Source organism: Schistocerca cancellata, chromosome 6, assembly GCF_023864275.1.
Source record: "Schistocerca cancellata isolate TAMUIC-IGC-003103 chromosome 6, iqSchCanc2.1, whole genome shotgun sequence".
NCBI lineage: Eukaryota > Metazoa > Arthropoda > Insecta > Orthoptera > Acrididae > Schistocerca > Schistocerca cancellata.
This window is the reverse complement of record NC_064631.1, coordinates 148,484,615-148,502,697: the sequence shown is the minus strand read 5'-3', so window position 1 is coordinate 148,502,697 and position 18,083 is coordinate 148,484,615. Positions and strand designations below refer to the sequence as shown.

The window sequence follows — 18,083 nt, the reverse complement described above, 5'->3', positions numbered from 1 at the left end:
ACGTAAATTAGAGTGAAATCTGTTTAGTAAAAATTTTTGCTTATTTATTATCCTTAAGAATAAATGCCATATAGTCTTTAATCCACTTACTAAAGATATCTCTGGCAGTTAAAGTTGCTTTACATATGTACCACAGCTAATCACACATCTTGATTCTGTTCAGATTTCTTTGGTAATACCTCAGTATTGCTCCACTTTTAGGCAAGTATGGTTTTCATCTGTGTTGTGGCATATTTTGTCTGAAAGGCTTTTGTGTGTGTGTGTGTGTGTGTGTGTGTGTGTGTGTGTGTGTGTGTGTGTGTGTACGCGCGCGCACGCGTTCTATGGATTCTTTTAGTGAGTTTCTTGGCATTTATTTTCTAATTAGACACTGGTGGTGCAGGGAAGAAATTCACAGTTTGGGAAAGGAGCTACACTGGAAAAATCATCTAACAGACTAACATTTCCTCAGAAAGTGTGAAAGAAACATACCGTATTTACTCGAATCTAAGCCGCACCTGAAAAATGAGACTCAAAATCAAGGAAAAAAAATTTTCCCGAATCTAAGCCGCATCTGAAATTAGAGACTCGAAATTCAAGGGGAAAGAAAAGTTTTAGGCCGCATCTCCAAATCGAAACAAAGTTGGTCCATTGTAATAGAAGATACAATTTAGGTCGAATGAATGACAATACATTTACAGTAGTTTGGTTCGAGTCGTAACCTTCGCAGTTAAGCTTTACCAGGTAGCCATTGCTATGCGTCAGGCGCTCCGTCCGTATTTATAAGGGTACCCTTCCTTTTTCATGTGCTTCGTCTGCTTTGAATTGATTTCTTATTTTTCTTTGATCTGAAAAGCGCCGTTTTCTTTGTTATAGGTGTTTACGTCACTCTAAGCTGAAAATGCATTACTGTACTGTGTCATGCATTGTTTGTCGCATTCTGATAGTGCGTGTTTACGGCCTGTCGCCGCTTGCAGCATGGCGCACTACCGCCGCTTACAATTAAAAAAATAAAAGAGAGAGGAATCGTCTCATTAGCGAAACAATGGCAAGATACTGCTATTTGTTGTTACTTACACTGCTGCTTTCTTTGATAATGATCAACAGGAATCAAATAATATACTGCGTATGATAGAAGATGTTCTGAACGAGATTTTAGCTAAATTTTTTCTCCATTTGAAAATCTTTGCAGGCGCCTCTTTAGTACATTACATTCTGCACAGAAATTAGAGTCATCTTAGATTTAAAGATCTAGTCAATTGCTGTGCTTCATTTCTAACTGGATCACTATTAGCCATACGAATAATATGAATATAAACATGACATGATATGTATATTCTTCCGTGTTTGCTGTTGTCTCACTCTAGTTTCGTAGTTTATTAGGCAGACAGGATTTAAATGAGATGGCAGCAAACACGAAACAATACATGGCAAAATGTTTATATTCGTATTATTCTTATGGTGAAGAGAATACAGCATGTGATTCACAATTCATTGAAGTTCCTATTAACAACCATCTCTTCTCACATACATGGCAAAATGTTTATATTCGTATTATTCTTATGGTGAAGAGAATACTGCATGTGATTCACAATTCATAGAAGTTCCTATTAGCAACCATCTCTTCTCACAGGTAGGAAAAAATTCAGAACGTAGAGTTGGCCATATTGACAAACATCCCAAACAGTCTTGCCAGTCGGATTTTCGTAGTACATTGAAATGCTGCTACATTCGAAGATGAACAATACGGAATTTGTATTTACTTCGTTGGATAATGTATGAAAATGCAGTGGTCGGAACTCGGGGCGGAGAAAAAAAGCTCGTCTTCCACCTTTTTTTTTTTTGTAATTTATTTACTGACGCAGAGGATTTGGTGCCAGTATTTATCTTTGTGCCTACAAAGCATGCCTGTGTAGTGCTACATATATTCGACGGCAGAAGTTAGTTGTGGCGGTACCCACCAACATTTTTCAGAACTTCCGCTTGCTTTGCACACAATTCTAAGCCGCAGGCAGTTTTTTGGATTACAAAAACCGGAAAAAAAGTGTGGCTTAGATTCGAGTAAATACGGTAAATCTTTTGATGTCAACCAATAAAAAAATTGACAGAGTAAAAAAAAATTAATAAATCAGTTGTGAATAATACGATAAATGGGAAAGAGACTTTTAACTTCCAGCAACTGGAAGTTCTGTTCTGTCAATGAAGAGACCGTGCTGTATGTTAGAGTTTATGAAAATCTTGTCAAGCAACCTATACAGTATATACATATTATGGTAGGGAAGAGTACCAGGCCCTGAGAAAACTTATTGTTTCATGGTCGGGAAGTGATTTCTTTGCAGACAGTGCTACAAGCCTATCATTGGTTTTAGAAATATTTTATTCTGATGAGAAAGGCATTAGCGGACCATGATGCCATCATTGCTTTGTGATGTAATTTCCTCTGTGAGGTGCTAGCAGTGATTCCAGAAGAAGTAATATGACTTCATTAAACATTTGTGTTATTGCTTCATACATAGCCCCATCATGTGAAAAGCTGACGTAGAAGTTTATAAACAGGTGCATTTGGTACTTGGTGGCCGATAGTGATAGCCGACACTAACATTGAAAGCTACCTGATATCTTCTCTCACAGAATGATGTTCAGTACCATCTATCATACCCACTAATGTCAAACTTCAGGATCATCTTTATACTATAAAATTAAGAGGAGGGGACACTGTGCGCTAACTGCCATCATAAACGGAGGAATGAGGCCCACGTTAGAGAGATAAAAGATAGAGATTGGATAGAGGATACTGTGCAAAGAGGAAAAAAAGGGAGGAAAGAAGAAAAGAAAATGAGGAGACCACTTGTTGAGCAGTGATTGTGGAGCGTGGTGACAGACTGGGAAATGCGGGGGTTTAAAATGATGAGCAAGGATTAACATCGTAAAGGGATGTACTGAAAATTGTCTGCTTAACACAGTTGTAAGGGAAACACTTTGGATCTGCTGGTAACAAGCAGATGCAAACTGTTCAACTGTTTGAAAGTAGAGATAGAAGTCAGTGACTAAAAGGCTTCTTTTTATAGGACCAGTGATCACCAGTCTTGAAAGAAAAGTTAAGCGGGGGAAGAAACTATTTCTGTTTAAAAAATGTGATGGGAAAATTATTTCAAACTGCTTGAGAAGCCGTTTAAAAAATATATTTGTACATAAGCTGTGGGAAGAGGATAGAGAATCTGTGAGACAGTGAGGTAATTTTATAGATGCGGTGCTAGATAAGTTTCCACTTTTGGAGGATCTAGTAAGAGAGGTGAAGGATGTACTGTCATTCAATGACATTATTGAAAAGATACTACAAAAGTAGAAGTTTATCGTGGAAGATTCAAATGAAGCTTGCAACACTCCCAGTCGCCCTCCTGACTTGCATCTTGTGGCCTCTTAACTGTGTCTACTGTCACTGTTGTTACAGAAGTTTGTGACCAAGCTAATCATTGGGGACTGAAGCTTAATGATCTGGTAGTTGACTGTTATAGGTTGCTACTTGAACGGCAAACAGTGTAATAACAAACTTCAATCAAAACGATTTGAAAAGAATAGATTGTTCCTCACCACATTGAGGAGGCATTTGTTTACAGACAGACACAATTAAAATACATGTGCCCCCCTCCCTGTTCCACAGAAAAAATCGAGACTCACAGCAGATGTCGTAGAGCTGTCAACATGTCAGAGTAAATAGGAAAAGAAATATGTAGTGTTTTGCATAAGGTGGAGTTTAAAAACTCTGAATTTAATTTGCAAATGTGGAGGAAATGTCAACAGGAGCTTCCAACACAAGAAAGATAATAAACAAATGTTATAGTGAACATGGGATGCTTACAAGGTGACCCCTCAGGGGACTCAGCATTCATTTGCTGGGTATGGGCTTGGCAACCCCAGGGTCCCCGAGCTTTGGACTGGTGTGCGCCGCCAGTCCTCTGACACCGTAAGCTCTGGGCATGCTTCAGCGACCACCGTGTGGCGCAACGGTGGAACGTTGTGTGTCACAGGGACCGGAGATCTTGGCTTGATTGCCTGGATTGCGAGGATGGTACATACCTCTATACAAATCCCTTCAATCTTAAGGTGTGCTGCGTGCCGATGAGATGCATGGCTGTTGAGGTGGAACAGTCGCTAGCGGGCGACCTCTGAGGAACCTGCCGCACTTCAGTTGTATAAGGCTTACCCAGGCATGCGGGGCTCTGTCTGGGCGGACGTTTAGTTCCCTAGCTGCTCGTGGGACGCACATGGCAACCACGTATTTCCCTTCATCACCTCCGCAATCAGTAAAGCGCATGAGGGAGGCTAGTCCTCCAGATATGCAGATAGAACAGAGTAACAGGGCTCTTGGAGTCATAAATGACAACGTTTTCATCGTGATTGAGAGGAAGGAGGGCTCATTTGAAAAAGTGTCTCCTTTCTACATACGTAAAGGTTTATAAGGACTCGCAGGTACACTGAAATCTATCAAACGCCTGAGGAATGGTACCCTGTTAGTTGAGACTACTAGGGCAAAGCAAGTGGAGCTGCTTCGAAAGTCAACCAAGTTAGGCGAGTATGATATTACTGTCGAGTTGCACAATTCCCTCAACTCCAGTAAAGGCGTCGTCACCTGCCGTGATTTAATGGATATCGGGGTAGAAGAGCTGAAGCAAGAATGGGCAACACAGGGGATTGTAGACGTGGAACAATGGACACGTAGGAATAATGGAGTTGTTGAGAAATCTGCCACCTTCGTTGTGACTTTCAATTCGCCTGTCTTACCTGAATACGTTCTGGCTGGTTTTCTCCGACTTAGGGTTAGGCCTTATATACCTAACCCTATGCGATGTTTCAAATGTCAGCGATTTGGCCATACGACAATGAGTTGTGGGGGTGAACCGACCTGCGGTATATGTGGCAAGGCAGCTCATGAAGCTGGGACCAACTGCACATCTCCAGCGTTGTGTATCAACTTCTCTGGGAGCCATCCCGTCTGGAGCAGAACTACCCCATCTTTGCGGAGGAAAGAAAAACTCAGGAGATCAAGGTGACAAAGAGGCTACCTTATGTGGAAGCCAAAAAAGAGTATAAGGCGACAAAACCCCCTGTCTTTGCCACATCCTATGCCTCCTTGGTGCACAACTGTGCGTCAAAAGTAGACGCTTCGACGCAGACCATGTCCAGCATAGCAGTATCCTCCACCAATACCTGTACCTGCATTTGTACCTGCCAGAGCACAACCAATAAAGATATAGCTATTCAGGCTGCTCCGACTGCACCAAATGCAATTGCAGAGAAAGCTACAGTGAAGCCTTCGAAGACCCTCCAGAAACAGAGTGCCTCTCCACTTCCCCCATCCCCGACTTCCACAAAGAAAACGGGACCAGGGAAAGGGGCACGACGTCTGACGTCAAACCTGCCAAAGTCACCATTGGATGTCGTCATGGCATCCCTGACTGATGGGGAGGAAATTGTCACGGAGTTTGATACCTCTTCCTCAGAACCTGGCAGCCCCTCTGCTGCCACTCGCTCCACAAGTGCTTCACCAGCGCGGCGCAAAGACAGGGGGAAACCTAAACCGAAAAGCTAATATGGCTCCCATACTTCAGTGGAATCTGAATGGAGTCAGACCTCGCTTTGAAGAATTGCATCTGTTAGTACAGGAAAACCCCTTTTGCATCTCTTTGCAAGAGACTCATTTCAAAGAGACTGACACGCCTGTACTTACAGGATATCACATGTACAGGAAAGATGACCTGACTGGTAATAGGGCTCAGGGTGGGGTGGCAGTGTTCATTAAGGACACATTCCACTCCTCACCTGTTCCCTTAACCACAACTCTACAAGCGGTTGCAGCTCGGATCCTGGTCCAGGTTAATGTCACAATGTGCTCCTTGTATTCACCACCCGCTGAGCTCATTGACAGTGAAGCCCTCGCCCAGCTCATTGATCAGCTACCCCGTCCCTTTCTCATTTTAGGAGATTTTAATGCTCATCATGCATTATGGGGTTCAAACAAAACCTGCCCCAGAGGCCAGATGATTGAGCAGTTGATCAGAACTTCTGACATCATGCTGCTTAACCACAGGTCAGGCCACGCATTTTAGCACCGCTTCAGGTTCGTCTTCTGCCATAGACCTCTCTATTTGTTCGCCTGTGCTTGCGGATATTGCTCAGTGGGTCATAGACGACTACCTTCATGGCAGCGACCATTATCCTATCTGGCTCCATCTGCCAGTTGCACTGGGTCGTGTCGAACAGCCGCCGAAATGGTTGTTCCGGAAGGAAAACTGGACACTCTACCAGCAGTTGGCTGTTTTTGAACAGTGTGAAGGCATTCAGGATTGGGTGGATCACATTACGGCGGTGATGCACCGTGCCGCTGATGTATCCATACCAAAGTCAAAGGGAACACCTGTTAGGCAGCCTGTCCCTTGGTGGAATGACGACTGTCGTACTGCAATCAGAGGCAGAAGGGCGGTTTTGAGAAGATTCCATCAGTGCCCCACTGATGCGAATCTGGCAACTTTCCGAATAGCATGGGCGCAGGCGAGAAGAATCGTTAGGGAGAGTAAACGGAGGTCTTGGCGTGAGTTCCTGAACTCCATCAATAGGTTCAAATCTTCAAGGAAAGTATGGGAAGCCATTAGGAGGATCTCAAGGCGATACTCTCGACCGCCAATAGCAGCTATCCGTGAGCGGGGGTGTCTCCTAACATCTCCAAGAGACATCGCCCGGGCATTGGCAGAATAATTTCAAACTATTACAGCCGATTCTAGCCAGGACTCAGAATTTCTTTGCTATCGGGGTACACAGGAGAGGGCTGGTTTTGATTTCCGTACAAACAACACTGAGGAATACAACCAGCCTTTCTCTTTGTGGGAGTTGGACTCTGCACTGTCAGTATCTCGGGATACTGCATCTGGTCCAGACCTAATATCGTATAGCATGCTGCAGCAGTTGGATCTGCGGTCAAAGGAAGTCCTCCTTCAACTTTTTAATGAAATTTGTAAGACAGGTGACTTTCGTAGTTCGTGGAAAGAATCGATTTTAATTCCACTTTTAAAACCAGGGAAGGATCGGACGGAACCCAGTAGCTATTGTAGCATTAGTCTCATGAGCTGTTTAGGAAAGACATTTGAGCGTATGGTCAATAGGCACCTGGTGTGGGTTCTCGAATCCAGATCCTTACTTACCCGCTGCCAGTGTGGGTTCAGGAGGTATCATTCCACCCTAGATAACCTGATCCTACTCGAAACAGCGATACAAGATGCTTTCCTACGTAAGCAACACCTTATCGGGGTTTTCTTCGACCTGGAGAAGGCGTACAATACTACCTGGAGGCACAACATTTTGCGGCAGCTTTATGAGTGGGGTTTCCGTGGGCGTTTACCCACGGTCATCAGATCCTTTCTGTCGGACAGGTATTTTAAGTATAAGGTTGGGAATGTCCTGTCTGACCGTTTTAAGCAGGAGAATGGTGTCCCTCAAGGAAGTGTCCTCAGTGTGACAGCTTTCGCAATTGCCATCAATAGTATTGCATCCACAATACGACGGCCCATGCAGTGCTCCTTGTTTGTGGACGATTTCTCCATTTTCTGTGCGTCTTCCTCCCTCACAGCTGCTACATGCCAATTATAGCTGACACTCCTGCGATTGGAGGAATGGTCTAAGGCCACAGGCCTTAAATTCTCTTTGGAGAAGACTGTTTGTGTAGATTTTAACCGTTCCCGTTCTCTTTTTAATCTCCCTGTTTTAAAACTAGGAGTCACTGTTCTCCCCTTTATGGAAAAAGTGAAATATCTCGGGCTTATTTTTGATGAGAAGCTCACATGGTTGCCACACCTAAAGGATCTAAAAGTCCGCTGTTTCAAGGCTTTAAACGTCCTTTAATGCGTCAGTCATAGGTCCTGGGGCGCTGACAGGGCTCGTCTGCTCCAACTTTATAAGGCCTTTGTGCGACCTCGACTGGAATACAAATGTCAATATTATGACTCTGCAAGACCTTCCTACCTCAAAATGTTGGATGTGATTCACCATGACGGTATTAGGCTTTCAACGGGGGCTTATCACACGAGTCCAGTTGCTAGTCTATGTGTCGAGGCGGTAGAGCCTCCGCTGTCCATTCGGCGTCTTCTCCTCGTGGTACGGCACGCGTACAGGGGCCAGTCCACTCCTCTTTCATTGGCGTCCAATACTTTTTCCCAGCCGGCACTGGAATGTCTCTTCCGCCACCGTCCGAAGGCAACAAAGCCGTTTGGCATCCGTGCAAAGGAGAGTCTCGAGCCAGTACGCCTGGAGGGCATTAAGGTCCTCCACCAGGGATGGAGTAGGGGATCTCCCTGGCTACTACAAAGGCCAAGATTACTTCTTGATCTGTCTGCTTACAAGAAGTATTGTACCCCAGACCACCTTTTTAAAATTAAACTTACTGAGATTTTAGAACGCCATTCAGATTTTATTACTGTTTACACAGATGGGTCTAAACGGGGGAATTTTATGGGCTGCTCTGCTGTGTTTCCCGATACTGTCCATCGGATAGGGCTCCCAGAGCAGTTCTCAGTTTACTATGCAGAACTGTTTGCCATTCTGCAAGCATTAGAGCATATGCGCCGAAATTCATCATCTGCTCCGATTCCCAAAGTGCTCTACACGCTCTTGAACAGATGTACCCAGCAGATCGGATGGTGCAAGAAGTGCAGGACGCACTCCTGCTCTTGCAACGGCAGGGTAAGGATGTAATTTTCTGCTGGGTTCCAGGGCACATAGGGATTCCTGGAAATGAACTTACAGATGCGGCTGCCAAGGAGGCTTGCTCCATCCCACCTCCTGCTCGCTGTTCCGTCCCCCTGCAGGCAGTAACATCTTTCGTGTCTCAGAAGGTAATGCGTTGATGGGAGGCTCAGTGGCTGGACGTGAGGGATAATAAGTTGCGAGCGGTGAAGGATTCTGTCCGATCGTGGCTCACCTCCTTCCGACAACGACGAGCTGAGGAAGTAGCCCTTACACAGCTTAGAATAGGACATTGTCCGTTGACACATGGTTTTCTGTTACGTCGTGAGGAGTCACCAACGTGTCAGACATGTAGGACACAGCTGTCGGTACGACATATTTTAACTGAGTGTGTTTTATATGCGGGTTTGATGGAAGATTTCAGTTTCCCACCAGACCTGCCCTCTCTTTTAACTAATAATGAGGCGAGTGTCGCTAGAGTTTTACGTTTGTGTATGATGTCTGGACTTCTTCCCAAAATATTGGGATTGAGGTCTTAATGTGCTGTACAGTGGTTTGGTCACCCATTATTTGTAAGTGGTCACTCAGCCACCGTTAATTATTTTTACTTGTTTTGTACTGCTATTTTATTTTTAGTTTTATCTACCTGCTTTGATGTGCTGTGTCCAATCTTGCGATTTGAACATTACCAATTCTTGCAAAGATCGGCTCTGAATTGATCTTTTGGGAACGGGCACTGATAACCACGTTGTTGTGCGCCCTAAAACACTAATCATCATCATTACAAGGTGAATTTTTGAGGATAAACAAAAACTGAACAAAGTTAAAAAAAGTGTAAGGACAGCTCAATGAGAATGATTCAATGAATTCAAAATTAAGGTCTTACATACTTTGTTGGTTACAACATGACTTTGTCAGTGTATCTTTCCAGACACTTATCGGTGTCACTAAAAGCCTAACAACAGGTGTGTAATAAACTGCTAATTGACTGCTGCTGAATGAGCAGATCAGTTTTGGGTAAATTTTTTGCAGCATAAGGACAGTTTGGGGTTGTAAATAATTCTGTCAATAATATGTTAAATAGCTCATTTGCAATTCAAGCAGTCTTTCATTTTTTTTACCAGGCCTTATACATCTTGCATGATGACCATGGTGCAAAAATTAAGGACATTTACACTTATACAGACGGGTACCTACAATCATTCTTACAACATATTGTTATACAAAAATGTGATGGGAAGGTGGGGAAAATGATTCTACAGCATTGAATGCCTTTTACTTCAAACCTCACAGATGCTTGAAGGTATATGTACACATGGATGAAGATTGTTTATTGTGTGTGTGTGTGTGTGAGAGAGAGAGAGAGAGAGAGGGGGGGGGGGGGGACTAGGAAATAATATACCTACATACCCCCACCTGTAGAGTTTCCCTGTTAAATGAGGGGAGTTCCAAATTACAGTTAAAGGGCTTGATTAACATGGTCTCTACTGTCTTATTGTGCAGCATATCTATCAAATGCTAATGTAAGTTCACAGTGTGGCCTACTTGCTTGAGCAAGCCAGTTAGCCATTAGAATCTGTTATATCAAATTTTTGTATTTCACCTCAAAGTAATAACTGGTACTATGTGTCTTGATCCATTTCATTAAACTTTCCATTGCAAAATATTTCTGAGCACATTGTGTACCCATTAAACTGAACAATCCTCGTATGAATGTCCTGTGCTTACTACTTTAAATTTAAAATAAAGTCAGTACTGCAATGTGTGAGGTGAGATTATGTTAGGCATTCCACTGTACCAGCAAATTTCCATTTATTCTGTTTTTGACAATTCTATTCTGAAAAGGCATTATTTTTGTTGGGCAGTTCACATGAACTAGGTGGATGGACAAGAGTAGCATAAAGAACATCAAACAAAATAAATCTTTATGTGTTATATTTCTTTACTCTGTCCTGCATGACAAAGAAAATTCTGGTAATTGTCATTATTGGGCAGTATATATGGGCTGGATTATGTTATTTTAAGAGTAACATGAGGATTACACAGGTAGTGTTAACTTTAAAATGAGATAAATGTCATTTTTAGAATGTTTAATTAAACTGCTGTAACAAGTTTTGCAACATTGCTACCGAAAAATCTAAAAAGATTTTTATTCTTTTATGAACAGGTCTCCCTAGAGGTGTAGACCAAGGAATGTTGATTGAGGCACTGAGTAGGTTTGGAAAGGTGCGAACTTGTTCTATTTTCCAGAGATCAAATAATGCAGTTGCTGAGTTTGAGCAAAGGTTGGTGAACCATTAGTATACTTTTACTTTATTTATATAGAGCATTTGTGACGTATGTCATCACAATCTGTGAAACACCCTTTGTTGTGCTGAATTTGGGACTGGTTTGTACCTCATATTATTGACAAATGTAATGAAAGTGAGATGCTGCTATATGTTGTTATGATGACAATAAACACAAAATCCTTACTGCTGTATGTAAGTGTACATATAATTTCAAAAAGTTTCTGAGTTGTAAGATGAAACAGCAACCGGCGATAACAGTGTTGACCCCTTTTGATAGTAAATGCAATATACAAGATTTTTGTATTTCATTTTTAAAAATTTTTACAAATGTTTGTGACTTTCGACTAAATTATATTATTAAAAAATTGTACGAGATCACTACTGTGCTTTGCTTAGGCAGTTTGACTAGCTTGTATACAAGGCTTTTGTGCTGAGTTAATGGATTTATTTACCATATATCACAATAATACTTAGTGTGATCACACAGTATCCACCTTCTAAACCAGGTTTAGACAAACTCTCCTATTTGCGAGTCAGTTTCCAAGCTCCTGTCTGTGAGGTGGGCTGATAGATCAGCCATACCCATGAACTGAACAGTGGAAATACAACTTAGGCAGCTGGGACATTCATTTTTATCCTAACAAAAACAAAATTCCCTCAAGCATTTGGCTTGCAGGAAGGCAAGTAGTTTTCAAAGGGGGCACCAACTGCTTTACAGTATAAAGCAGGCAAATACTGAAATTTTCATCCTTCATTTGTTTTGGAAGAAATAATAATCCCTTTCAGTGAAATATAATGCATAGATAAGAATATTTTTGCATAGTAAAAGTTCAGTTTATTCTGAAAGTCCATCATGTTGACAAGGAAAGCAAATTGGAGATCACAGTATTTTGGGATAGTATTTATCTTTTCTTTCATTCCCAGAAATTGTACTACTTCTGTTCCCACACTTACTTAACAGCTTTTCCCAAGCTGATTCACTGAACATTTGTTTGTTTGCCTTGAATGTCCTCCAAAACTGAAGTAACCTACCACACTTCCTGGAGTATAATTCACTGAATAAATATGACTTCGGGAACCAGACGTGTTTCATGAATAGTTAGCAGAATTGTGTTTAGAAGGCCAACATTCTTGCCAGTTAAATGTTCAGATTCGTCAATAGTAATGTTTTCAATTCTGTCCACGGAAGACAGCACATTTTGATGTAGCCTTTACTTTCTTAAGCAAATCTTCTGCTATTGTGGCATGTTTCAATGACTTCACTGAAAATGGGTCATGGTCTACCAAAGTTGTCATTAATATCACATTTAAACTTTTTCCAAGGCATCGTTTACACCATTGAGTGTAGAAATTATTTATTTTCGCAGTTGCATTGGAAATACTCCAACATGTACGCATGTCACTGTTGTGTCTGAGCCCAAATCCCAGTAAACCGCTGTTATTATTCACCATTTACATACAAGTGCCAATTTTTATCACTGGATTGATTTTGGTGTTTCATAAAAATATTTTATTGCTTCAACATTGTAAGTAAAATATAGATTGCTACTTACCATGAATAGGACACACCCGTTTGCAGACAGGCACAATTAAATAAAAGACACTTACGTGTTAGCTCTTGGCCACAGCCTTTGTCAGAAATAGAGAGAGAGAAAAACATACATACACACACACACACACACACATACATTCATTCACACAAGCAAATGCTTGCTTTGTCAAGAATGCATTCTGGTTCGAGCCACCCTAGATGACGGTCATGTGTGCTTGAGGTATGCTTCCTTGTGTAAATGAATGTGTGTGCTTCTCTTCCTTTTTCAGGCAAAGGCTTTGGCTGAAAGCTAATGTGTGTCTTTTAATTGTGCCTGTCTGCAACTTAACGTGTCATCTCTATGGTAGGTAGCAATGTCTATTCTTTACATTCTTAATATTCCAGCCCAAAGTTTCCATTGTTTTATTGTGTTGCTTCTTCAATTGAACCACCATCCGGCATGAAATAAAAAATAGCAAAACGAAAACTGAAATGAAATATCCCATTCTGTCTTCAGAAGTTCCTTCACAAAGGAAAATCAAGGAATTTTGCCATCTTCAATATCTTTGTTGCTATGAAGTTGAGTGATGCAGGAAAAGACTACAATAATATAGCAGGCATAAAAATATCTCTGGTAGTTGCAGTGGATTGGGCATGGCATCTTCGTGTGCCTACCTCAACCAATCAAGTATAACGATTTTGGAAATGTTTTTGTAGCAATGGAAGTCAAACTTATTTACAGAACTACCATGCTGTATCACTCACATACGTTTATACCAGCATCACAGAACGTATTTTGTGTTCGAACATAAAGTGTTACCTATTAGAAAATAATATTCATGCAGATGGATCAAAAATTTTCTGCCCACCAGGATGCAGACACTGAATATGTATATACAACGAAAGCCCACTTTTACACTTTTCAAGGGACTTCAAAAAAAATGGTGTAAAATGTGGGAAATAACATTTTAAACTGTAAAAGTTATGTATAGGATACCCTCTTGCACTTTATGTATGATATATGTACATAACAGACATCAAAGGACTTCTCAGGGACTTGCTTATTATCTAATGAAGGTTTATTAACTAATAAAAACTGCTGATGTAACTGGAACTGATAACTGTCTGGGAAGTAGGAATGTTTGACTCAATTTCATATGTCATAATCAATGTTTTTGAAAGCCTGCAGCTGTCATACATTATTTAAATAATGACTTACTGCACTACTTACATATTTTTTCCTGCTTAGCATGATGCGTTTCAAAAATTTTTTCTCATTGTCAAGTGCAGGTATGTAAATAAGTATTTTGTGTGGTGATGGTGTTAGAATATGTTTTATTCTGCATCTCTTGCACTGTAGTCATCTGTTTGAGTTTATATGGTACTGTGGCTCATCAGTTATGTGGAAAACCACACACACACACACACACACACACTCACACACGCATTGTTTGTTTGTATAACGTTACAAAAAAACATATGTAAATACTGCACTTGAAAACAAGAATAAATTCTTGAAACATGTTTTGCTCATCATGAATAAAATACATAACCAGTGCTGTATTTAAACTAAAAACATTTGAGCAACACAAAGTGAATGACAGTGTTAACTAGTGCTCCAAGTGGCCATACGCCGGAACATGCTAATTATTGTTCAGTGAATGTGTTACAATGATCACAACAATCATGAAATTGCGTTTGTACAGTAGAGACAGTTTGGAGATGGCTGTGATTGGTCTTGATATCTTCATTCCAACGAACTTATTTACTTCCATTAGCCATCACGTGGAGTAGAGCTTGGCCGTGGCGAGAGATGTGGTACGAATTGTTCCAACTTTTATATGGTTCAAATCTGCTGAGTAGGTGCCCTGGTGTCAAGAAACTTAACCACATAATACACTCCTGGAAATTGAAATAAGAACACCGTGAATTCATTGTCCCAGGAAGAGGAAACTTTATTGACACATTCCTGGGGTCAGATACATCACATGATCACACTGACAGAACCACAGGCACATAGACACAGGCAACAGAGCATGCACAATGTCGGCACTAGTACAGTGTATATCCACCTTTCGCAGCAATGCAGGCTGCTATTCTCCCATGGAAACGATCGTAGAGATGCTGGATGTAGTCCTGTGGAACGGCTTGCCATGCCATTTCCACCTGGCGCCTCAGTTGGACCAGCGTTCGTGCTGGACGTGCAGACCGCGTGAGACGACGCTTCATCCAGTCCCAAACATGCTCAATGGGGGACAGATCCAGAGATCTTGCTGGCCAGGGTAGTTGACTTACACCTTCTAGAGCACGTTGGGTGGCACGGGATACATGCGGACGTGCATTGTTCTGTTGGAACAGCAAGTTCCCTTGCCGGTCTAGGAATGGTAGAACGATGGGTTCGATGACGGTTTGGATGTACCGTGCACTATTCAGTGTCCCCTTGACGATCACCAGTGGTGTACGGCCAGTGTAGGAGATCGCTCCCCACACCATGATGCCGGGTGTTGGCCCTGTGTGCCTCGGTCGTATGCAGTTCTGATTGTGGCGCTCACCTGCACGGCGCCAAACACGCATGCGACCATCATTGGCACCAAGGCAGAAGCGACTCTCATCGCTGAAGACGACACGTCTCCATTCGTCCCTCCATTCACGCCTGTCGCGACACCACTGGAGGCGGGCTGCACGATGTTGGGGCGTGAGCAGAATACAGCCTAACGGTGTGCGGGACCGTAGCCCAGCTTGACGGAGACGGTTGCGAATGGTCCTCGCCGATACCCCAGGAGCAACAGTGTCCCTAATTTGCTGGGAAGTGGCGGTGCGGTCCCCTACGGCACTGCGTAGGATCCTACGGTCTTGGCGTGCATCCGTGCGTCGCTGCTGTCCGGTCCCAGGTCGACGGGCACGTGCACCTTCCGCCGACCACTGGCGACAACATCGATGTACTGTGGAGACCTCACGCCCCACGTGTTGAGCAATTCGGCGGTACGTCCACTCGGCCTCCCGCATGCCCACTATACGCCCTCGCTCAAAGTCCGTCAACTGCACATACGGTTCACATCCACGCTGTCGCGGCATGCTACCAGTGTTAAAGACTGCGATGGAGCTCCGTATGCCACGGCAAACTGGCTGACACTGACGGCGGCGGTGCACAAATGCTGCGCAGCTAGTGCCATTCAACGGCCAACACCGCGGTTCCTGGTGTGTCCGCTGTGCCGTGCGTGTGATCATTGCTTGTACAGCCCTCTCGCAGTGTCCGGAGCAAGTATGGTGGGTCTGACACACCGCTGTCAATGTGTTCTTTTTTCCATTTCCAGGAGTGTATTTGTAAACACTACTGGATGGCCAGCATCATGTTTTCTCCACAAATATTTTTTTGTAATGCATGAATCGTGGGAAAATTATAAATGTGTTGATGCAAAATCAGGTGCAAATTAACGTTGTGGACATAGGAAATTTGATGGGACTGATAAAAAATGTCGTAAACGGCGAGAAAATGTCACTTTTGGGAGAGTAAAAATAGGGTTATACTGTAGTATGTGGTGAGACTAATAAGACTCCATTGCTCATGTTACATATTAAATGACTGAATGGGTAGTATTATTGACAATTTCAGGCTTTTTGCATGATTCAGTTATATTTGATGGAGTCCTGCTTGTTTAAAATTCCAGAAATATTGAGATAAATCTGAACAAAATATGAGCCTTGTGCCAACACTGGCAACTAGCTTGTAAAGCAGAGAAATGCAGAGTTGTGCTACCGGATCAATGAGTTGCACCTAGAGTCTAGTCATGTCATATAAATATTTTGGGAGAACAATGTGTAAAGATATGAAGTGGTACGACCACATAGGTTCAGTTATAGGTCAAACAGAAACAGATGGCAGGTTACTGCTCAGTGGTAAGATTCTGAGAAACTGCAATGTGTCTAATAAAAGGGAATGCATACAAAACATTATAGTCGATTTTTCGATACTGCTCAAATGCGTGGAACCTATATCAGGTCAAGCTAATGGGATATCGAGGATATACAAGTAGTGTTGTTTGCAGGATCACAGGCTTGTTTGAGAAGAGAGAGAGAGAGAGAGAATCAGAAATTTTGCAGATATTAATTGGCAGACATTAAAAAAAAGACACTGTACATCTCATGAGAACTTACTTAGAAACTTTCGTGAATTGTCTTTCAGGGCAAACACTGCAAATATTCTTCAGTTCCCTATGGCATAATCCATATCACTTCAGGCAGGGAGATTACCTTCATAGTCTCGGATGTTATTGAATTTATCATATGTTAAAATTCAGGAGTAAGTAAGAAACACACATTTTTTTTCTTTTCTCCAGAAAAATTCCTGCCCTGAGATACAGGCCTCCAAAGGTGACACTGTGAACACCATTTTGAAGATGCGAATTTTGGAAAAAATTTTAAAATGCGTATCTCTGAAACAGTTCTAGACATTTTGTCAGGGTTTTTTTTTTTAATTTGAAAGATAATTGCTTTATGATTACAATGGTATCCTCCGTTTGGACATAGCTGTCAAAGTTCTTTTACTGTTGCCTTTTGAATTTTTTTTAATAATTTACAGAATTTTTTTTTCTTTTTATTTTATTTTTTATTTTTTTTTCAGAAATGCCAATCCAGAAAAGTTAAACCTTTTTTCTGTGTGTTAGTACCATGTAGTACTATATTCTCTGTAAAGGAGAGCTTCCACTTTTTAATTTGGAAGGTTTTATTTAAAAAAAAACATTTTTTTAAGTTTGAAGACTAATGTATGTCTTCACTGAAGTTGTTTCTTACTAATATTTTTGTTACAGTATTTATTTCTGTTGTCTTTGTTGGAGTTATTTCTCATCACTTTCTTTGTTGCACTCATTTCACTTTCATTGTTGCGGATATTTCTTACACTTTGTTGTAGTTTCTTGTCAGTTTCTTTGTTGTGGTTGTTCATTTCATTACAGGTTTCTCTATTGTAGTTGTTCAGAACTCATTTGTTTACTGAAGAAGCTTCCAAGAAATCTGAGACCATCCAGTGAGTTCTGTGTTTTCGTGAGGAATTTTCCAGCTGACACAGTTGCAGTGTGTTTTGTGACGAGAACTGTTTGAAATGTCTTCTGACTGAGGCCACAGGAGGGTGAAGTGTGCTGATTATTTACATATCCATAAAAGATTGATATTTAACCCCAGGACACCTAAGGGGGGGTTCGTTGAACCCACAATTTTTTTATGTTCCCTGCTTTTGCCCAAATAACTTTCATACTACATATTCCCTTTTGAGTTATTGTTTGTTGGCTATTTTATGAAACATGTCAATATATTTTATAGAAAATTCCTGCTTTGAAAGAAAAAATAAATAAACTTATTATGGCTCCAACAACCCCCCCCCCCTTAGGCTCCCATGCTATAGAAAATTTCCCATAGTAGCATTTCGTATTTCTCATCTCTACAACAATGCAAGTTAGTTTCTTGTTGGTTGTTATTCTTGATATTCACAACAATCGGTTTACTTTCGGAGGAAGTGATTGTTGATGTCAGTCAGTTGTTATTTATCTTGCAAA

The 18,083-nt window shown here is 41.6% G+C and overlaps 1 protein-coding gene across 1 annotated transcript in view; it reads left to right on the top strand.

Moving 5' to 3' along the window:
- The window catches only part of LOC126191307 (speckle targeted PIP5K1A-regulated poly(A) polymerase-like), a 222,664-nt gene that overhangs the window by 35,160 nt on the left and 169,421 nt on the right, over positions 1–18,083 (top strand). The window contains exon 3 of the mRNA XM_049932136.1: positions 10,880–10,997. Coding sequence (XP_049788093.1) covers positions 10,880–10,997 — 118 coding nt within the window. The remainder of the gene's footprint in view (positions 1–10,879; positions 10,998–18,083) is intronic.